This window comes from Corylus avellana, chromosome 6 (assembly GCF_965113065.1).
Source record: "Corylus avellana chromosome 6, dhCorAvel1.hap1.2, whole genome shotgun sequence".
In the NCBI taxonomy this organism is placed as follows: Eukaryota; Viridiplantae; Streptophyta; class Magnoliopsida; order Fagales; family Betulaceae; genus Corylus; species Corylus avellana.
This window is the reverse complement of record NC_142495.1, coordinates 16,503,499-16,527,251: the sequence shown is the minus strand read 5'-3', so window position 1 is coordinate 16,527,251 and position 23,753 is coordinate 16,503,499. Positions and strand designations below refer to the sequence as shown.

Genomic DNA, 23,753 nt, shown 5'->3' with positions numbered 1-23,753 from the left:
GAAAAAGCAGGAGAAAAACCCAAAGCAGCAAGACAAGAAAATCCTCAAACCAAAGAACGATTCTCTGCGAAAACTTAGCAAGTTCACCCCATTGAACACCAGTATGACCGAGGTGTTGATGGAGATCAGAAGAGATCCTACCTTCAGATAGCCAACAAGATTGAAGGGTCCGCTGTCAAAGCGAGACCACACCAAGTTTTGCCACTATCACAATGAAGTTGGCCACCTGATTGAGGAGTGTGTATCTCTTCGTCAGCTGATAGAAGCTTTCATCAACAATGGTAAATTGATGAGGTTCCTAGCAGGCGAGAGGAATAGAGGAAGGAATCCTTAGCAACCCTTATTGCTTGAGGGAAACCGAGAAGCAATTGGAGGCCGAGACCAGAGGTAAAGGCAAGATAACGATCCAAGAGATGATTGGTATGTTGAACCGATGCATAATCGGCAGGTTGAACCGAGGAATGATCGGGATGCGCATCCTCCACCTCGGAATCATGATGTAGTAGGAGAAATCCTTACCATCTCAGGAGGAATAGCTGGTGGAGGAGAGTCTAACTCGGCCAGAAAAGCCCATGCTAGAAGGGTGCAGACAGAAGAGGTTCTCTTTCTTGAAAGGCATGCCAATGCCCTAAATCAAGACTCCATGGTCTTATCGTTCTCTGAAGAAGATGCAAAGGGAATAATGATGCCCCATGACGACGCATTGGTGGTAACGGTGATAGTGGCCAACCATGTGCTCCATCGGATCTTAGTGGACAATGGAAGCTCGGCTGACATCCTCTATTGGCTAGTTTTCAAACAAATGGGCATTGATCGCAGTAAGATCAAACCATTCGGTTCTCCCTTAGTCGGATTTGCTGGAGAGCAAGTTCAACCTATAGGGTTTATCTCACTTCCCGTAATAGCAGGAGCATCTCCTAGGCAGTCAACTATCATGGTAGACTTCTTGGTGGTTGACCGACCATCTGCTTACAACGCAATAATTGGTTGACCAACCTTGAATAAGTTGAAAGCTGTAACTTCAACCTACCACCTGAAGATGAAGTTCCCGACAGAAGAAGGAGTCAGAGAGGTCAAGCGTGACCAGACTACAGCAAGGAAGTGTTACATCACTTCCCTAAACAGGCCTTTAGAAGCCACACCTTTAACAGTTAGAACCGTGGGTAGCAGAAAGGAAGGCGAACCTGCCAAGCTACTAGAAGATGTGATGGTAGCAAACGGCAAAGTGGTGAAGATTGGATCTCAACTCTCCTCGGAGGTCCGAGAAGGCTTCGTCACTTTTCTAAAGAAGAACCTAGAAGTATTTGCATGGACATATGAAGACATGCCGGGCATTAACCCTAAAGACATACTTCACCAACTCAATGTGGACTTGAGTATGAAACTGGTGAAGCAAAAGAGAAGAAAATTTTCTCCTGAGCGAAATATGGCAATAGCCGAAGAGGTGGAGAAGTTGCTTAGAGCTCGATTTATTGAAGAAGTGCACTATCCCAATTGGTTAGCCAATGTAGTATTGATCAAGAACTCAAATGAGAAGTGGAGAATATGTGTAGACTTCACCGACCTTAACAAAGCTTGTTCGAAAGATAGCTTTCCTCTGCCCCGCATTGATGCATTGGTTGACTCAACATCTGGATATGGTTTGCTCAGCTTTATGGATGCTTTTTTTTTATTACAACAAGATCTACATGCATCCAGAAGATAGAGAAAAGACTACGTTTATTACAAACTGAGGCCTGTACTGTTATAAGGTCATGCCCTTTGGATTGAAAAATGCATGGGCAACATACCAGAGACTGATAAACAAGATGTTCCGAGTGTAGATCGGGCGAAACATGAAAGTTTACATGGATGACATGCTAGTCAAAAGCGTGTTACCACAGAACCACACAGCTAACCTGCATGAAACATTCGAAACGTTGAAGAAATATGGAATCAAGTTGAATCCTACGAAGCATGCATTTGGGGTTTCCTCTGGAAAGTTCCTCTGCTATATGGTGTCAAATCGAGGAATTGAAGCTAATCCAGAAAAGATCTAGGCAGTTTTGGATATGCAGTCCCCAAAGAATATGAAGCAGCTCCAACAATTAACAGGTAGGATAGCAGCACTTAACCGATTCATTTCTTGGTCAACCGACAAGTGTTTGCCATTCTTCATAATCTTGAGAAAGGCCTTTGAATAGTCTGAGGAATGTGAAAAAGCTTTTGAGGAACTGAATAAATATTTAGTCAACCCACCTTTGCTAAGTTAAATTGTCCCTGGAGAAGCATTGTATCTGTACTTAGATGTCTCTCCAATGGCAGTAAGTGCAGCCCTTGTACAAGAAGAGGAAGGGATACAAAAGCCTGTATACTTTATCAACCAAGCATTAAAAGAGGCCGAGGAGAGATAACCCCAAGTGGAAAAGCTTGCCTTTGTTCTTACCATAGCATCAAGGAAACGCCGGCCATACTTCCAAGCTGACAAGATAAGGGTTCTCACCGAATACCCTCTCAAAAAAATGCTTCGCAAGCTAGACTTATCCGGGAGATTGGCTAATTGGGCAATCGAACTTGGAGAGTTTGACATTGAATTCCTCCCTCGGAACTCCATCAAGGGTCAGGCATTGGCAGACTTTCTAGCAGAATTTACTAATCTGCCAGATACAGAACAATGGCCGAGGGACGAGACTTGGGTAGTTTATGTTGATGGGTCATCCATAAGAAAGCATGGTAGAGCTGGAGTGATAGTAATCACCCCAGAAGGTGAAGAGCTGCACAGTTCCATAAAGTTGGAGTTCAGAACTACCAACAATGAAGTCGAATACGAAGCCGTAATAGCTAGACTTGGCTTGGCCCAAGAGATGGGATCCGAATTTATTGAGCTACGAAGCAACTATCAAGTGATTGTCGGACATATCCAAGGGGAGTTCGAAGCCAAGGGAGACAAAATGAAGCTGTACTTGTCAAAAGTACAGGATTTGCAAGGTTCTTTCAAAAGGTTCTGCATTGTAAAAATTCCAAGGGAAAACGAAAGAGCGGACCATCTCGCTCGGATGGCATTGACATGGGAACCCATGGGAGAATCTGAAGAAATAGTCCAAATTTTATCCCAACCTGCCATAACCGAGGTGGTCCCGATCTCGACAGTAGAGGCAGTACCCGATTGGCCAAAGGAAGTGGTGGAATATTTGGAGAGAGAAATTCTCCCATCAGAAAAGAAGTCGACTATCTACCTAAGGAAAAAAGCTGCAAGATTTACCATGGTAAATGGAACCTTATACAAATGAGGTTTCATGTTACCACTTCTGAAGTGCGTCTCCAAAGAAGAAGGTAATTACATCCTTCATGAGATTCATGAAGGTATCTATAAGAGTCATTCAGGCGCAAGAATGTTGGCACATAAGGTAGTCCGAGCAGGCTTTTATTGGCCTAATATGACCCGGGACTCGGTGGAAATGGTCAGAAATTGCGACAAATGCCAACATTTCGCTAACATTACCAAGCAACCCTCGGAGGAGTTAAGCTAGGTCTCCTCACCATGGCCATTCTCGCAATGGGGGGTAGATATAGTGGGACAATTACCTCGTGGAAAAGGGGGTGTTCGGTTTGCAATTGTAGTTGTGGATTATTTCATGAAGTGGGTAGAAGTGGAGGCCCTAGTGAATATAACAGCTAAAAGCATAGAGAAATTTTTATGGAAGAATGTCATCTGCCGCTATGGCATTCTACACGCATTCGTCAGAGACAATGGAAAGCAATTCGACTACGATTCATTCAGAGAATGGTGTGTTAAAACTCCATATAAGGAACTACTTATTGTCTCTTGGGCACCCCCAGGATAACGGGCAAGTAGAAATCACCAACAAGACAATCTTCAAACTTTTGAAGTAGAAACTTGGTGATCAAAAGGGAGATTGGGCTGAAGATCTTCCGGAGGTGTTGTGGGCATATCGAACTACAAGAAGAACTCCGACTGAGGGGACTCCTTATGCTTTGGCTTTCGAAACAGAGGCAGTTATTCCTGCCGAAGTGGGCTCGGGCAGTTTCTGAGTAGAACCCTTTCAGCCAAAAACTAATGATGAAGGCTTACAGCTACATCTGGATTTACTACAAGAAAAACGAGACCAAGCCTAGGTATCCATGTCAGCATACCAAGAAAGGATAGCTCAGTACTTCAACAAGAAGGTCAAGCATCGAAGCTTCAATGTTGGAGATCTGGTCTTGCGAAAAGTTACCATCGCTACCAAAGATCCAACTGAAGGCAAGTTAGCTCCCAATTGAGAAGGACCTTACATGGTGATTGATTGCTGAAGAGCGGGAGCATACTACCTCGAGGACCTCGAAGGAAAGCCACTCCCCAAGCCATGGAACGCCGAGCATCTTAAAAAGTATATTGTCTACGTTGTTGTAGTTTTGCAAAGGAGATTTACTTTTGTTTTTTCTTTTTTCTTTCACAAGTTTTATTTCATTAAATAAACATCTCCTGAAGTTACAAAGACATTCAAAGTCTTAACACAGTAGAAGAGACTATTACTCATTCTCCTTCGAGAAACACAGTCGAAGAGACTATAACTCATTCTCTTTCGAGAAAAACAGCCGAAGAGGCTTTAGCTCATGAAAAACAACCAAAGAGGTGTCCGAAAGGAGTTAGAGGAAGTATCCAAGGATCTACTCAACTAAATCCTTGGACAGGTATTCTGAAGGGAGTTAGAGGAAAGAACGAAGAATCCTCTCAACTAAACCCTTGGACAGGTATTCCGAAAGGGAGTTAGAGGAAAGAACCAAGGATCCTCTCAACTAAACCCTCGGACAGGTATTCTGAAGGGAGTTAAAGGAACCAAGGATCTTCTCAACTTTGAGTTGCCTTAAAAGACGGTTACAAAATAAACATCGGGAACCTCTAAGCTTGGTTTAAAACCGATTAACGTTTTTTAAGTTATCTTCTAATTGCATATGAGAGTAAGGTTGTATAAACAATTATCTATTGCAAAGAAGTAAAAGAGCAAATTGTGAAACAAAATCTTTCATTAATATTTACAAAATATACAAAAAAGTTTTACAAAGCTATTTCCCATCAGGTTCAACAGGCTCAGGGGCCTCAGTGATGACAAGAGCATCCGTGGGACCTCGGGACTTCGCGGCTTCATCATTGCTCAAGGGCTTGTTTTCATCCTTTGTGTATAGCAGAACTCGAAGATCCCCTTGGCATCAAGCATTTGCTCTTGTTTGAGTGTTATAATCTGTTCCAAGGCCTCATAAGTGAAAGGAAGCTCATCGGCCTCCACTGTATCAAGGTCCATAGAACAAGAAGGATCTTTGGCCCAAGATCGAAAGGTTTCGAAGTCGATAAAGATCCCATCCAGCCAAGCATTGTTGTGAGTCCAGGAGGCATAAGACAACTGCTTTTCGTAGTTACGGGCTCGGTCATCTGCTTCCTGTAGTTGAAGCTCGGCCTTCTTGAGCTTCTCTTTATAAAATTTCCTCCTCTCCTCGGCCACCAACCGAGCTGAGCAGGCCTCCTCAGCCTTCATCCTCTGGATATCCGACTCGGCCTAGGCTTCTTTGGACTGTCTCAGAACCTCAGCAAGTCTCTCTTCAAGGTGGTTTTGGTCCTCCTTTGTTATGGAGTTTTCTTCTTGGAGCCAACCATTCTCTGCCCGAAGAGTCTCCAGCTCGGCAGACAGATCCAAGATCTTCTTATCTACTACAAACTGAGTAGCTTCAGCCTCGGCAGCTTCGGTGTGAATCAAAGATTGCTGCTGACTGATGGCCAGCAATTCCATGTCCTGTTGGGAGATAACTCCGCTTAGCTTTACATTCTCGACCTCAGACTCTGACAACTTTTTCTCTTACTCTGCGAGCTTAACTTTCAAGATGTCAGACTCTTCGGCCGAGTTCTGCATAAATTTTTTGAAGTCGCAGTACAGGAACAACGACCTCATCATACTCTAAAACAAAGAGGAGAGTTAGAATACATGAAATGCTACGAAACAGTTGAAAGAAAGTAACACTTACGACAAGCTGATAATAGATAAAGGACTCCGCCATGCCTTGGGCGGTATGATCGCGCTTGCCAGTCAGTTGCTCATGGGGGATCAAACCCATCAAAGCAGAGAAAGGATTACCCTTGAGGTCACCCCCAAGCCTAGTAACGGGATAGCTGACTGACCATTCAACGCCGGCGGGTTTCACCCTAGAATCACTCGAAGCAGTGTTGCCATGAGCTTCGGATGCTCGAGCATCAAGAGCAGTCAAAGCCTGAAAACCATCTGGATCGGGCACCTGTGAGCCAACATTGACCTACACCTCATCATGTGCCTCGGCAACCACGGGTCTCACCGACGTTGCCACATGAGACATAGCATCGACCACCCCTGTCTCAGCAGCTGCAAGCTTGGGCCTTTTGTCCTCATTCCCCACCAAGCTATTCGAGTACACCTCCAACTCAACCTCCTCCAAAATACGCATGATGTTTGGGCCTGAGTGGACTAGAGTAACCGACTCTATAGAAATTATCGAAGTCGGGACATCGGTGGGCTCAGCTAAGGGAACCATCGAAAGTGGAATAGTAGGATGGGCCAGTGATACACACTGGCCGGATGAATGACAGGCTTTGGGCCCCCTTTCTTCGGGCAGCAAGGAGTTGAGCAACCTTTTGTTTGCCCACCTCAACAGGATCTTGGGGCCCTGTTGGTTTAGCCACCTTGGCTTTCTTGAGCAATGGTTGCCCAACTTCCTCAGAATCATCAACGAGCCTCAAGGAAGGAGTTTTCAAGGGTTCACTTGCCAAGTGCTTGCTCTTATCCTTCTTCTTCCGAGGAGAGGGACCGAGTGTAATAGGTCTCTTCACGACCTCTGTTGCCACACTGTTCATGGCAGGAATTGGCCTCTTCATGGCCTCGAACGCAATACCCTTCATGGAAGTCTGTTTCTGCGTGATCTCAGGCGCCACATCTCTCAGTCTCTTCTGTCTATCAAGACCGGCCTTAGGAGAGTATAGGTAATGGTTCAATTTGGTCACAGTGACCAAAGCCCTGAACAAAGTGGCACCCTCATAGTCTCGGACCCATGCTATGACTTTGTTCATTCAAACTTGCTCCTCGTAAGTTAGCACCGGCTCGAGACCAGCGCCTTCTATTGGAACGCTGGTTTCCTGAGGAACTCTCAAATTTCCTACCTTCTCTGAAGGTGCAAACTCCCACTGTCCCCGAGCAAAGAAGAATTTTGTCTTCCATCCTCGGTTGCTAGTGTAGGTCTTTTCAAACTTTACTAATCTCCCTCGTTGGGCTTGGAAGTTGTAGAGTGAGTCACTACTGGGTTCCTCGTGAACCTGTACGCCGACAAGAACTCCCTAACAATGAGGAAATGCTCTTCCCCTAAAGCTGTTGGCCATAGAACCACACAGTAGAAGAAAGTCCTCCAAGCATTGAGGACAATCTGATGAGGAGCCACATTCAAATGGCTCAGTAATTCCCGAATGAGCCTCGGGAATGGTAGCCTGACGCCTGCACAAAACATCACCTCGTACAAGCATACTTCATGCTCGTCGGTGCTCACTATAGCACCTTTCTGCTCATCGTCAAACCAAAGTTTCACCATCTTCAGTATATAGCAGTCCAACCTACCTCACATCTCATCCTCTGATGTCAAGGCAGCTTTCGACATGGCAGGGTAAGAACCTCCTGCACCGTCGGAGTTTGAGCCTTCTCCGTCACCCATGAGAAATAAGAATTCTGGATATAATGACCGAGGAATACGAGGGTGAAGGCTATGAATTTACAGGTGGGTAACAGACAAACAAAGGTGATCAACCGCTTATTCAATGAACAGCAGCAACAGATCCAAATATTTGAGTATTGGACTATCAGGATGAACGAATTGCTCACACGAAGGAAGACGAAGGGTACGATTGGCTGAAACCCTAAAGAATACTACTCTTAAAAAGTAGTTCAGAGGAAAGAAGTTGGAATGGAAGTAAGCCAGTTGGGGGGTTGGAAAACTTGCAAAGCATTCGCATGCAACAATGGCATCTCAAAAACCAGATGAAAGTAGAAAATGAAAAAGGAGAGAAAACCCCATTTTATAATGTGTCTGAGAAGAAAAAGGGGCATTGGTGCTTGAAACTCTAGATGATGCCTCAGAAACACGTGCATTGAGTGCCGCAGCAGACGCGTCCTATTTCCTGCTAAATGATGACAAGTGTTAGTCAAAAGTATGACCATACCGATGCCGACACGTGGATGCATACTTAACCATTCGAATCAACAGGCAAGTGAACCGACTAATCCTCGATCAGATCAACCATCTCGGCAAAAATCAGAGGGAAAAAATTTTGCCAAAACTTGAAGTCCAAAATTCAAATTTCTACCTCGGAAGCCTCGGACATGCCACTTCCAAGAGTCGGACATCGGAAGACCGATCCATTCTTAAAGAACACAAAATTTCCATAGTCATCCAGACCAAGAAATTGGGGGGTAACTATTGGGTCGTGGATTGGTTTCATAAGGCCCAACGGGCTCTGAACCCAGGATTTCGCGAGTCTGCAGACCTGACAAGGCCTCGGACGGCTTAGCCCGATGAGGTCTCGAACGCCTAGTCTGAGACTCAACTTTAGGACTGAAATAGTCAATAGCCGAAGGGCAGGTCGGTCATTCTACCATGAAGATATATTTATATTATATTAAATCAGATGATCTTATCCTTTTATCCTACGTTTGATAAGATCATAGACTTGCTATCAATATATCAACTACCCCTATATAAATGGGATAGGCCATCATTCAAATTAGAAAAGATCATCTATATCGATCAGGATGCATAATAGCTGTCAGCGCCTGAGCTATGCGCATGTGACCGTGGACTACTCAGATGTCCTGATCTAAAGTCAAAAGGAAGCTGTATCATTTATCCCGTGATCTTAGGTTACTAAGATCACGGAACGACTAACAAACCCTATCTCTCTCAAATACCTGCATAGCAGATATTAAGGGATAGGGATCCGAGACGTGCGGGAAATCAAACTCCTTTCATGCCTATAAAATGCAAATCTCCTCTCAGTGCTAAGGTAATTGTAACTCTTGCTATCCAGCTTTATTGTTGCTTACATCTTCTCTCTTTCAAATCACTGACTTAGGCATCTGAGTATCCCCGCTGGAACACCACCGAGGACTCTAATCCTATTGTTTGCTCTTGTGTGAAGGCCCGACGCATCCTCAGACATCGCGATACTACCCGGAGAGTGTGCCACATTACTCCTCGAAAAACTTTGCATCAACACAGATGTCCTCTCTTCACTAGAACGGGAAGGATCCGTAGGATGGTTGTTGAACTGCAACATCCGGTGCCTCTTTACTTGGGAAGAAGTTTCTCTACATTCTTCTGGTTCCTTGTTCATATTCTTTGAAAATCACGCCTTCAAATCATTAAAACCAAGAAAAAAGGCACCATCCACTGAATTGCAAATGTAAGCAAGATTATGTCAAAGAATACTGGGAACAAGAGTTGGGGGGAAAAATATACCACCAAGAGCAACATGGTAAGCCAAATCCCCACAAGCGTTGATGGGGGTTGTTTCATCAAACATGTAGGAAAGATCTTCTTTGTTATGAGATGTTGAGTGCCAAATATTGCATATTTGGACCCCTTAATTTACACTTGTTAATCCTTTAGCTTTATTATATTCTGATGTTTTGTGGTAGTTTGGTGTTTTAGTGTTTTGCAGGTTGCTAAGGGAAAACTGTAGTCTTAAGGCGAAAGTTGCAAGAAAGTTGAAGCAAAGCATTTTCTGTTCTGGGATCGAGCGCACGATACTGGCGCTCTAGCGCACCTGCGCTCAAGCGCAAAACCCTTATGCTTGAGCGCACTTGCGCTCGAGCATGGTAAAGCAACGTATGAGCGCAACTGTGCCGCAGAAGACCTGAGCATGCTAGAGTGCGATCGAGCGCACCAAGTGTGTGCTCGAGCCCACTCGTCCGACCTGGTAGCACTGAAACCCTAGGTTTTTTTTTTTTATTATTATAAATACCTTCTTTTTCATTGTAAACATACCAAGGGGCCGCTGTTGAGTCTTGAACTTCGAGTTTTTGTCATTTTTGAACTCTGAATTCGATTTCCCTTTGTAAGTTTTTAGTTTTCATGTTATCAATTCATTTCATTATGTTTTGTGTAATCATGAGAAGCTAAAATCTTCAACTAAGGTTGAAGATGAAGCCTTACCATTGATTAGCTTTATTTTTCTCATTTATGTTCGTACAATTCCGGCAGTTATATATATGTTCTATTTCAATTCAGTTATTTGATTAAACTCTTTTAATTGAATGTTTGATTATAATTTTGATTAAACGCTGGATATTCGATGTGTTTCATCCAACAGATACACCAAATCTCTTGATTGAAATTGGATATCCATTGTTTTTCATAATTTAAACGGATACATTAGATGTTTTGGTATCAATTGGATATTCGTTGTGATTTGTAATAAGGATGAATTTATCGAATGTGCCAATAAATTAATTTTACAAAAAAAAAAAAAAATAGAACTTGCATAGGGTTTAATTGCTTGTCGGATGTATGAATAAAAACATGAGAATGTATGCTTTAATTTGGTGAGGTGAATTATGAAACCTTGGTGCCTTTTTATCATTTGATTTAATTTCAGGTTTATTTAATTTATTTTTTTGCACGACAAAATCCCAAAATTTGGAACTAGGTTAAAATCGGATTGATTTAGATAGAAATCAAATTTCACGACACAATTTCCTGTGGATCGACCTCGCACTTGCACAATCTATAATGCACACAACTCGTGCACTTACGAGTATCATTTTAAAGCTCACAACATGAGACACTCCATTCCACAGGCACTCTGATATGTCTACTCAAAACAATTAAATCACCATGAGACATGAATATATATATATATATATATATATATATATATATATATATATATATATATATATATATATATATAAAAGAAGAAAATCAAGCATGAATATGCTATGCACGTAAAAGAACACTATTAAATATCATATAATTCCATTAGACTATTAAGGTAAAGGAAGGAAATAGAGACAATAGGCCAATACAACTAAACCTGTCAAGGAAAAAAATCGAGTTAGAATAATGGGGTTTACGAATTTGTGGGTTTGGGAATGGTTGGGTATTCCTCACCTTGAGAATATAGTTAATTACAAGAACTCATGGAATTCTCTTCAGCTCTTTCATAATTATTTAGCTGCAAGTAAGCACAGGCCAAGTTCCCTAGTAATCTGCATTAATAGAGAACCAAAGCAAAGAAAGTATGGTAAAAAATAAAGTAGGGGGATGAAAGGAGAAAAAGAACAGAAGCAACTTCCACCTTGATATTTGAACCTTCTTTCCTCGAGATCTAGCTATGTTTGTCCTTGTTCCACCAAATGGTATACCAATACCCTCCCAAATAAGCTTTCAATGCCAAATAACAAAGATACCAAATAACCGAATAAAACACAAAACACCAAAAAAAAAAAAAAAAAACAAACAAACAAACAAAACAAAACCAACAACAAAAACAAATTGTCCAACAAAAATCTAAAAAATGGACAGGACTGTGATGGATAAGTTCAAAGTACATAACCAATAACCAAATTCAAATTCAAATTACAGTCCATAAAACTTAGAAAGTCCATAAAACATAGAAATTCCAAATCATGGTGGCTTTCAGTCAGGTTCCCCACTTTCTACAAAAAAATAAAATGACAAAAAAGTTAATAAAGTATAAGTGATCTTAATATTAAAGATGCTAATAAAGTAATTTGGAAATTACATATATAGTCCATACCACTTCGAAATGTGTAAGGCAAGGAAGTCAATTTCAATCATCTTCTGCGAAAACAAACACAAAAGGTTAACGCATGTAAAAAAAAAATGGCAAAAATAGTCTTCACCTAATTAAAAGTGTAACTTATAGCTATTGTTGCAGAATATTTCTTCACTCCATGAAGTGCTCTCACCCAATCTGACCCACATAAAAGCATTTGAACCATTTCGGGTGATAATGATGCTCTATAAGGATCAATAACTCTACCACCAGCACTAAAAGAAGATTCAAAAGCAACTGTAGTGATCGGAACAACTAAAATATCACATGCCATCTTAGACAAAATTCGATACTTTAAAGCATTTAATTTCCACCATGCTAGCACCTCGAACTCCGTATCTATATCTTCTCCATTGTCATCATTCTAACAAATGTAAACATCTTCTTCAATATACACATCCAAATCAGTTTTAAGGGGCCGAACAATGTCATTGCATCTGATGTGTTCTCTAAACCTTGATCGGCCCGGTGGGAACTTTTGGTACAACATCTTTAGAAGTACAACGATTAGAAGAATGAACATGTTCTTGAGCACTTTGCTGCATAACAGATGAATTATGTTGCAACACATAGACCTCATACAGCTCACAAAGAACGGACAACACATAGTCAATGTGATCCTTAACTTCATTCAATGGATAAATCAATGGAAAACAAAATTGAATAAAGTTCATTTTGTATCTCGAATCTAAAATAGCAGCTATGGCCATCAATAAATTGCACTCGCCCTAATACTTGTCAAATTTCTTAGACATTTTAGTTGCCATTGATTTGATGTATACATTTCTATCCATACACTTAATGGTCAATACCTCTTTCATCCTCAATACCTCAGGTAGAAACAAATTTGAAGTTGGGTAATCACTTCCACTCACTATGGTGGTCACTTCATTGAAAATTTCCAAAACTTGATTCACATTAGCAACCTTCTCCCATTCTTCAGGACTTACCACCCACCGAAAAGCTTCATCTGTTTGTTGGTACCTTGGGAACACTTCTTTGTACTCTATGGCATTTTCCAACATCAAGTAAGTGCTGGTCCAGCGAGTGGGGACATTCAAAACCAATTTCTTAGAAGGTAAAGCCAACTGTTTTGCTATTTCACTAAATTCCCGAAACCGACCCTCAGATGCCACTATATACTTGATACCTTGCCGTACAGAATCAACTATTTCCCCAATTTCACCAGGCCCTGCTTGCACTAACAAGTTAGTAATATGTGCACAACACCACACATGAAACAATCGACCCCCAATAGGCATGACATCCTTTAACAGAAAATCATCTTTAAAAATTCTAATGGGTGCATCATTTGCTTTCACATTATCAATTGTTATTGTGAATACCTTATCTTCAATGCCCCAATCTACAAAACACTTTCGTAGTGCATCAGAAATAACAATACCTCTATGTGGAGGAGGCACATTACAAAAATTCAAAATTCTCTTCTAAATGAACCAATCAGAGTCCACAAAGTGGCAAGTGAGGATATGACAATTTTTGTGGAGAGGTCCACATATCAGTCGTAATGTTTACCTTGTCAACCCCACTTAGCAGTGTTTTCAACTTTTTCTTTTCAATATATAAATAGAAAAGCATTGATTCTTAATAGTTGCATGATTAATCTTTTTCCAGTGGGGCGATAATGCCTTGCAGAACTTGTTAAAAAGGTCATGTTCCATGATATTAAAAGGGTATTCATGATAGAGAACCATGTGGGAAGCAAGTTCTCTGACCCTCTTTTCATTATACGTATAATTCGACAAAGTGCCTAAATCACTAGACTCACTAGGATCTAGGGTGAGAGTCGTTTGCTTCTTGTTAGCACTCACCAAGTCTTGATGACAATGAGTCATTGGTTACCAAGTATAAGTTGATTCTTCAGTACTACAGGCGTTGGTATCCCCATTTAATGTTCGGTACAATAGTAAATTCTTAAAAAGTCCAAGGTCTTACACTTTACCCAATGAGAACCAACCCTAGTATCATAATTTGAGTGTACTTAACTTTAATTTATTTTCGGGATATTATAGAGGGGGTATGTGGACTTTCCCAAAAATAAAATTTATAGAAGTGCAATATTAAAAAACAAAACAAAACAAAAATAGTGATTGTAGTTGGGACAGAGTTTTCCTCCAAACTGAGTTGGAGGAATTTGTTCCAACCCAATCTATAAAAATGACATGTGTCCATTTTTTTTAATAACATGTGAGATGCACATGAGTTTTAATATTATTAATTTCAACTTTGTCCCTGTTATTAAAAAAAAATGTGCATCTCACATGTTCAAATGACACATGTCATTTTTATAGACTGAGTTGGAGGAAGTTCCTCCAACACAGTTTGGAGGAAACCTCAATCCTTGTGGTTGCACCCATTTGCAATAAGTTTTTTAAAATTTAGTTAAAAAAAAAAAAAAGAAAAAAAAGAAAGAAGCTTTTTAGGGTTTAAAAAGTGGCTTTAAACTTTCCATGGTAAGTAAAAATGACAAATAACTTCCTATGCCGAATTTTCATTTGAAATGTGATGAAAACCATCAGAATACCATATCATGTACTACCCCAAAAATAAATATATTCAAGTTAAACAACATTCGCGATTCATAAATAAAAAAACTCTTATTTTAATTCACATGGAAAAGGTTTACAATCAAGTTATTTTTCCACATCTAAGAGATGAAGGTCTATCATACAGTCTTTACCTCCTTCAATTGGTTTTTTCGAATTTGCAAGCTACAACCCTATTGCAACATTATTGAGTTGTTTGACTGTCTGAGGGTTTTTCTAAAAGAAAATTCTAATTTATGATTTGATTAATGAATATGAAACCCTATATAGAAATACCATATGCTCTATGAATGATTATCAAACTGTGACTTACTCAGCATATTTGTTTACATCCATTAAATTAAAATAAATTGCTATCAGCCTATGTTATATTAATCTATCTTGTTATTACTTATTTTTCCTAATAATCTTGATTATCATTTATCAATGTTGTTGTATCATTAATCTATTTTGTTATTTCTCAAGATTTTGTTCTTGATTGTTTAAAATTTGTCATACTCTTTGTTAGTTAACACTTAACATTGTAGAATATCCCATGTGAATTAAATTGTGTTTAGTCTCTGCCTCCTTTAATTAGTTTTTCAAGTTCACAAGCTACAACCCTATTGCAACATTATTGAATGTCTATTTGTCTCACTATTTTAGGTTTTTTAAAAAATTATGTTATAATTTATGCTTTGATTAATAAATAAGAAACCCTAGATAGAAATGCCATTTGCTCGCAGAATGGTTATCAAGCAGTGAATCACTTAGAAGATTTGTTTGCATTGAATTAAAACACATTGCTATGTGCCTATGTTCTATAATCTATTATCTTATTACTTATTTTCCTAGTAATCTTGATTATCATTTATCAATGTTGTTGTATCATTAATCTAATCTTTTATTATTTAAGATTATGTTCTTGATTGTTTAAAATCTGTCTTGCTCTTTGTTAATTAACACTTAACATAATAGAATATGTCATGTGAACTAAGTTGTGTTTAGTCTTTGCCTCCTTAGTCCTTACTATAGAATCTGTTTAGCAAGTTTTATAAAATTTATTAGTTAAAATTCTGGATTTATGTTAGTTAAAAATCTGTCATGATAGAATTTATTCATCATTTATCAATGTTGTTCTATCATTCATCTATTATGTTATTATATTACTCAAGATTATGTTCCTTTATTGTTTAAAATTTGATATGCTCTTTGTTAATTAACACTTAACAAAATAGAATCTGCCATGTTAACTAAGTTGTGTTTAGTCTCAGCCTCCTTAGTCCTTGTATAAAAGCTGTTTAGCAAGTTTTATAGAATTTGTTAGTTAAAATTCTAGATTTATTTTTGTTAAAAATCTGTTATGTTAGAATGATAGAATTTGTTTATCAAATTATAAATTTTTAAGTGAAAAATGCATTTTAGCCCCTCAAAGTTTCACCTCATTTGCAATTTGGCCTCAAATGATCAAAAATTGGAAATGTACCATACCATAACAAAGTATCAAAAATTTGCAATGTGACACATCTGTTACCAATTTCTGTTTAATTTGACTGAAAATTTCGTACGGGTGCAGGAACATTTTCTTTTATCTCTACTTTCCAAAACTAGCCCATATATTTTTGATAGAATTCCAAAAATACCCCGAATAAAAAAATAAAATAAAAAAAATAGAAAAAGATAGAAAGAAAGACGGTCACCCCTTTGGCCATTTGGGGGTGGTTTCAGCCACCTCCATTTGGCCCCTTAAGGGTGGCCGAACCACCCCCCATTGGCCGTGGGGGTGGCAATCCGACCAGATGGGGGAGGCCAGCTACCCCCCATTTTTTTTTTTTTTTGCTTTTCTTTTTTCATTTTTTTTAAATATAAGGGCAATTAGGTCTTTTCAATAATGACCGATAGAGAAAACGGAAATTATTGACGGGTAAATCATATTGCGAATTTTTGATACTTTGTTGGGTACATTGCCAATTTTTAAACATTAGATGCCAAATTGCAAATGTGGTTAAACTTTATGGGGTAAAGTGCATTTTCCCCAATTTTTAACTAATAATAGTTATGGAGAATACAAGTTAACCTATGAAAGTCAATGAAGTTGATTTAGGTAATGATACACTTATTTCCTCCTACTCCTAGACTTGGTGGGGCTGGTAGCATTGAAAATAAACCAGATAAACTTGTTAACATGGTTCCTCCAGCTTTAGTTGATTATGGTGTAAGAATTTAATGTCCCACATGACATGGCACATATGTGTATTTATTAGACTCCTAAAGTTATGAGATTATTTAATCATAATCCTTTATAAACTGTTGGGTTAATTAATTAAGAGAAGTGGTTTCGTATTGAATTAATTCTTACTTTGATGGGAAGTTGAATTTTAAAGGAATAAAGGAAATCGGTCCTCTCTTTGCCTTATACATGTACACAATTTCCATCATCTTTGTGTACCTTAAGTGGGTCAAGCGAGAGAAACCGATTTCTGGTGTTTAGTGATAAGTGCTAAAATATTCATATTTTCAGCCCTTAACTCGCATGTTTTAATCCTTTGGTTTTGGTTAATTAGGCCATTTTACTTCCTTTTTGTATTTTCTTTGTTTTGTAGGCTTTTGGAAGAAAAGAAAGCGTTTGTAGAAGAATTACAAGCTTAAAGGGAAAATTGGGAAGACCTAGAAGAAATTTTTGAGCTTAGCCAATCATGGTTAAGTTTAATCAAATAGAGGAAAGGATCAATTCGGAATTTCTCACATTGAAGTCAAATCGGATTGGATGAAAAATTGGATTCTGAACATGCCTCGTTATTTTGACCATAACTTTCAGCTCAAATATCCGATTGAGGTGATTTAAGCGGCATTGGAAAGCGAACTCAAAATTATACAAATCATTGTGAAATATCATTTTCCCAATTCGGAGCTCCGCAAGGCCAAAATCGCACCACAAGTTAAGACCGCAATTCAGGGCGAATCCTACTCCGATTTGGACTTAGGTTTTCTCTATCATAATTGGACTTGAACTTAAATATCCGAAATTCCTAGGATTACTAGGGATTCTAGGACTCTCCTAAGCCCTATAAATAGACCTTGAAGCCTCACAATTAAAATGATCCTTTGAGACAATTTGGAATGAGACAACTTTGGGGAGAGGATTGGAGGCTACTTCTAGGAGCGGTTTTCGGTTCTTTCTTTCCCTTTTCTTTTTAGTTTTATTTTCATTATGTGTAACTAATTCTTAAGGAGGGCTAGATTGAAGCCCTAATTATGTTTATTTAATATTTCAATATTGGCGCCATTGTGATGATCATGTTGTGATATTTAACTTGATTAATTCCTGCTTTCATAAATTCCTCATATGTATGTGACTGTCCATTATATGCATGTGGTATGGACTAGTTAGTTAAATCAATTTTGATGGCTGAGTCCTAGGTTTAACATAAGTAACAAAAGTAATCCACACCGGATTCTTGGGTTAATCAACATGGGGAACCGGGAGTATATGCCATGTCCTAGGCCTCATGTGTTTGTCGATTTCCATAGAACATATGCATTCCTAAGGAACAACTTAGTATAAATCATGCTAAATCCCTTAGGAAAGAAAAGAGTTAGAGTATACGCCATGCCCTAAGGTTGACAAACATTAGATATGCATAACATGATCAAAGCTTTGGCATATTGTTATATTATCTAAGTATGATTAGTGGTGGATATCAAAGCCCTACCTTTAGTTTTTCATTTATCTTTGTTATCTTTTTATTTCTTTTTCACAATATCAATTCCGTGACAAGTTGATATTTTAATTAATTTAAAACAAAATCACAATCCTCGTGGGATCGATCTCGTACTTGCTGCACTATACTATTGTTTTGATCTTGTGCACTTGGGAGTTAAAACGTACTAAATATTATATATTAATTTATGTAGTATTTTGCACAACAAGTTTTTGGCGCCGTTGTCGGGGATTGTTTGATTTTGCTTGGAATTATTTTCCTTAGTTTATTTTTGTTTTAAATTTTTCTCTTTTTATAGTTTTTCCCGTAGTTCCTGTTTTGCCTCTGGAGGTGCGATCGATCGCCCAACCAGGGCGATCAAGCGCACCAGTACGATCGAGCGCACTCACGGTGCGATCAATCACACATCCAGAGAGCATCACAGTTACTGCACTAATTAAAGATCCGATTTTTTTCTTTTATTTTTCTTTTTATTTTGTTATTTAATTTCTTTTTGTTTTAATCATGTTGAGAAACGCTAGATCTCCGGTGCAAAGACCTATGGAAAGTTCATTCAATTCCTAGATCCTCAACCAGCCATCATGCATTAATTTCTAGCCCATTGTGTAGAGCAGTTACGATTTATCTCCGTTGCTCAATATGATTCCACACTATAAAGGCACACCTACAGAGAACCCATTTTGGCATATTCGAGAATTCTGTGATCTCTGCAGGACTCAAAATATTCAGGGTTTAACTCTAGAAGAAATCAGGTTAATCCTCTTCCCTTTTTCTTTAAAAGATAATGCTAAGATATGGTACAATTCTTTGGCCACAGGTTCTATTCATACTTGGGATGAGATGGCCACAAAGTTCTTAAAGAAGTTTTTCCCAGCCCACAAGACAAGGCAATTGAGAAGAGAAATTATGACTTTCCAGCAAAGAGACAGAGACCTTTTCTTCGAGGCATGGGAACACTTTAATGAGCTACTTCTCAGATGCCCTCATCACAATATATCTCATGACAATCAGGTATTGGCATTCTATGAGGGTTTAAATGATCCTAACAAGAGTCTTGTAGATTTAGCTTGTGATGCCATGTTGATGGAGAAAAGCAGCGAGGAAGCCATGGAGCTCTTCGAGACATTGAGTGAGCACTCCCAACAATTTCCATCTAAAGGGAGACAAGGATTCAAAGGAAAAGGCATACATGAAGAGAGCACCAATGGTGGAATTTAGGCTCAAATGGCTGCCATGGAGAAAACGATGGACATGTTCATGAAAGCTATGACTAATCATAGCAATGCTCCTGTTCAACAAGTTACTCAAGTCGAGGTATGTGCCATATGTTCCCATATTGACTGCACCACTAAGACTTGTCCCATGTTTTCAATTGCAGATCAGGAGTCATCTCTCATCAAGTTGTCCCAACATTATCATAAAGAGGAGCCACCTCCCATCAATTGGCCTCAACAATACCACGAAGAAGAGTGTCAAAGTTAGTTTGTTGCCAATCCTAATGAACAATACATGGAGGAAGAGTGCACTTATCATCATGAGCAAGCAATTACTACATTAAGGAGTGAAGAAGCGGTTGAAAATCAAAGGGAAGAGAGGAAGGGGGAGCAAACTGAGGTTCTAGAGGATCCACATCAAGAAAAGGAAGAGAGCACTGAGGCTTTTTCAACATCAGCTCCTATTCCCGAATTACCAAGAGTCCAAGAGAGAAGTCATCTGGGGTTATGTGATGAGCAATTTGAGGACATCAAGATAGGGATGCTTCTTGAGTTTTCTTCTTACTATATTCCAGTTCATGATTCCCCACCAGATGAGCAACTGTTTGAGAAAGCTCAGAGTGGTCTTCCCCAATCTAGAAACACTTGGAAGCACCTTGCAACAGAAAAGATTCATTCCCTTTGGTGCAAAAGAAGAAAAGACTGGTGCTTCAAGTTTAAAGTGCCACAATCTGGCTGAAGACATTAAACTTAGCGCTTATGGGAGGCACCCCATAGCATATCCTTTTTATTTTGTTGTTTGTTTTATTTTGTTTTATTTATATTTTGTTTGTGTTTTGTTTTACTTTGGTGTTTTAGTGTTTCAAGTCTTTTGTCATGTTTTTACATTCTGTTACTGCGATCGATCGCAACCTGTGTGCGATCGAGCGCAGGTCTCCACTTGTGGTTTCATTGCATTCTGTACTACGATCGAGCACACCCTGAGTACGATTGAGTGCAGTAACTGACTTTTGGCTGTTGTACATTCTGTTAGTGCGATCGAACGCACATTGTGTGCGCTCGAGCGCACATCACCCACACATGCACAGCCGTGCGCAAGTGCGATCGAGCGCACTTGGGCAGCATCCCATAGTTATCTTTTTATTTTGTTTTGTTTATTTTTACTTGTTGTGTGTTTTCTTATTTTGCAGGGACAAGTGTGCTTCGATTCAAGTTTGGGGGTGTGCTATGAGTCATGCTTTCCACGACTATGTCGTCCATCTCCCGGGTACATTCTTCCTTTACTTAGACACATTGGGGACAATGTGTCATTTAAGTTTGGGGGTATGGGCACACATGTTCATACACACTTTGTCCCAATTTCATGTTATTTGTTTTGTGTGTTGTTCGTTTATTTGAAAAAAAAAATAATAATAATAAAATAAATAAATAAATAAATTATGCATGTTCATGTTTACTCTAAAGTTTTAAGTTAATCTAAAAAGAATTGTGATTTGAATTCATCAGTGAGCTTAGCATTTTGAACACATGATCTGATGAGTGAATCTATTAGTTTGGTTACTTGTTTAGGACAGTTGAAAAATCACATGTTTGATCTGAGCACTCAAGCACTCAAGCACTGTGAGGTATGACATGAGGTCTGATATGTGTGTTTCTACATCTTGGATGAAATTGGATGACTTATTAAATGACACTATGGCATATATTGTGATGAAAAAAAAAAAAAAGTGAAATAAATAATCACTGATGGCTTTTCACTGAGTAACTGGACCTCTTGCCTCAAAACATTGAGTGTTCACGTTAAAAGGTGAAAAATTTGTTTTGATCAATGTCAAGGTTAGTTTGGTTTTGTAGCCTTTTTGACTCGAGTTAGTAGGTCCTTAGGGGTGTCTCTACACCTAATGCCTTAAAATCATCTGGTTTGAGAGCCATTGACTTAACACTCGCTACAAGGGTCAAATAGAAAGCTTAAGAGAACTAACATTGCACAACCTAACCAAAAAAAAATGCCAGTTTCATTCTAATAGGAATTTCAGTGAATTCTGAAATAAGGAGACATTGCATATTTGAAAGATTTGGAAGCCTCATAATTTTGTACTAATTCACTGTACACAATTTTCGAACTTGTGATGATTTAGCATGTCCTTTGTAAGTAATTACACTTTGAGATTCCAATTCATTGTGAAGATGGAGCTTATCTTTTTAAGCTTGCTTATGAATGAAAATCATAAACTTGAAGTGATGCTTTAATTTTTGGAATAACATGAACTGTGCATGATGTTTGTGGGAAACATTTATAGAAAACCCTCACGAGACTTCACTCGTCCACTAGGGAATTCCTAAAGGTTTAAAAGGCTTGTTGCATACGCTAAATGCAATCGTACATCCCACGAAAGATGGATTTATCTTTTTGTTTTCAGTTTTCCATTTAGTTTTTAGTTTTGTATTGTTAAGGGACTACCAATATGTAAGTTTGGGGGTGTGATATGTGCTAAAATATTCATATTTTCAGCCCTTAACTCGAATGTTTTAATCCTTTGGTTTTGGTTAATTAGGCCATTTTACTTCCTTTTTGTATTTTCTTTGTTTTGTAGGCTTTTGGAAGAAAAGAAAGCGTTTCTGAAATAATTACAAGCTTAAAGGGAAAATTGGGAAGACCTAGAAAAAATTGTAGAGCTTAGCCAATCATTGTTAAGTTTAATCAAATAGAGGAAATGATTAATTCGGAATTTTTCACATTGAAGTCAAATCGGATTGGATGAAAAATTGGATTCTGAATATGTCTCGGTATTTTGATCATAACTGTTAGCTCAAATATCTGATTGAGCTGAATCAAGAGGCATTGGAAAGCTAACTCAAAATGCTACAAATAATTGTGAAATATCATTTTCCCAATTCGGAGCTCCACAAGGCCAAAATCGCACCGCAAGTTAAGACCACAATTCTGGGCGAATCCTACTCCGATTTGCACTTAGGTTTTCTCTATCCTAATTGGACTTGGACTTAAATATCTGAAATTCCTAGGATTACTAGGGCTTCTAGGACTCTCCTAAGCCCTATAAATAAACCTCTAAGCCTCACAATTAAAATGATCCTTGGAGACAATTTGGAAGGAGACAACTTTGGGGAGAGGATTTGAGGCTACTTCTAGGAGCGGTTTTCGGTTCTTTCTTTCCCTTTTCTTTTTAGTTTTATTTTCATTATGTGTAACTAATTCTTAAGGAGGGCTAGAATGAAGCCCTAATTATGTTTATTTAATATTTCAATATTGACACCATTGTGATGATCATGTTGTGATATTTAACTTGATTAATTCCTGTTTTCATGAATTCCTCATATGTATGTGACTGTCCATTATATGCATGTGGTATGGACTATAGTTAAATCAATTTGGATGGCCGAATCATGGGTTTAACATAAGTAATAAAAGTAATCCACACCGGATTCTTGGGTTAATCAATATGGGGAACCGGGAGTATATGCCATGCCCTAGGCCTCATGTGTTTGTCGATTTCCATAGAACATATGCATTCCTAAGGAACAACTTAGTATAAATCATGCTAAATCCCTTAGGAAAGAAAAGAGTTAGAGTATACGCCATGCCTAACTCGTTACTTAGGAAAATCTATAGCCTTAGGAGTATACGCCATGCCCTAAAGTTGACAAACATTAGATATGCATAACATGATCAAAGCATTGGCATGTTGTTATATTATCTAAGTATGATTAGTGGTGGATATCAAAGCCCTACTTTTAGCTTTTCATTTATCTTTGTTATCTTTTTATTTCTTTTTCACAATATCAATTCCGTGACAAGTTGATATTTTAATTAATTCAAAACAAAATCACAATCCTCATGGGATCGATCTCGTACTTGCTGCACTATACTATTGTTTTGATCTTGTGCACTTGAGAATTAAAACGTACTAAATATTATCTATTAATTTAGGTAGTATTTTGCACAACATTTAGGCATTCAAAGAAGAATTGAAAGAAGTAATGGATTCTAGTATGTTTTATTTTATTAATTTATTGTGAAATTCATGATAGTTAAGATCTTGGAAGTTATGGTATGTTATTTCAATTTTATGTTTACATGTGGTATTGGAGCTTGAGTTGTAACTTTCATGATTTTCCATTAAGAAATATGCTAAATATGTATAGTTAGCCTTATAATCAAATCCGTATCTTTATAATTTCTTTTTGCCTATGCAAACATGATGTTTTGTATTTGTCACTTGCATATGCAAAAGTAAAATGACTAGATGCTAAGATGAGATTTCTATAATTATAGTACATTGAATTTGGAATGTATTTATTTATGCATGTCATGTAAAGTCCCAACATATAAGTATATTGGTGATCTCTTTTAGATTATGATTTCTAAAAGAGTTATTGTACGGACAATAAAGAATTGGGACCCTACTAC

At 38.4% G+C, this 23,753-nt stretch overlaps 1 protein-coding gene across 1 annotated transcript; it reads left to right on the top strand.

Moving 5' to 3' along the window:
- Positions 1-1,039: 1,039 nt before the first annotated feature.
- Positions 1,040-3,269, top strand: LOC148584943 (uncharacterized). Its single transcript, XM_088517603.1, has 2 exons — positions 1,040-1,640; positions 2,431-3,269. The coding sequence occupies exons 1-2, from the start codon at positions 1,040-1,042 to the stop codon at positions 3,267-3,269; spliced, it is 1,440 nt and encodes a 479-aa protein (XP_088373729.1).
- The last annotated feature ends 20,484 nt before the right edge of the window (positions 3,270-23,753 follow it).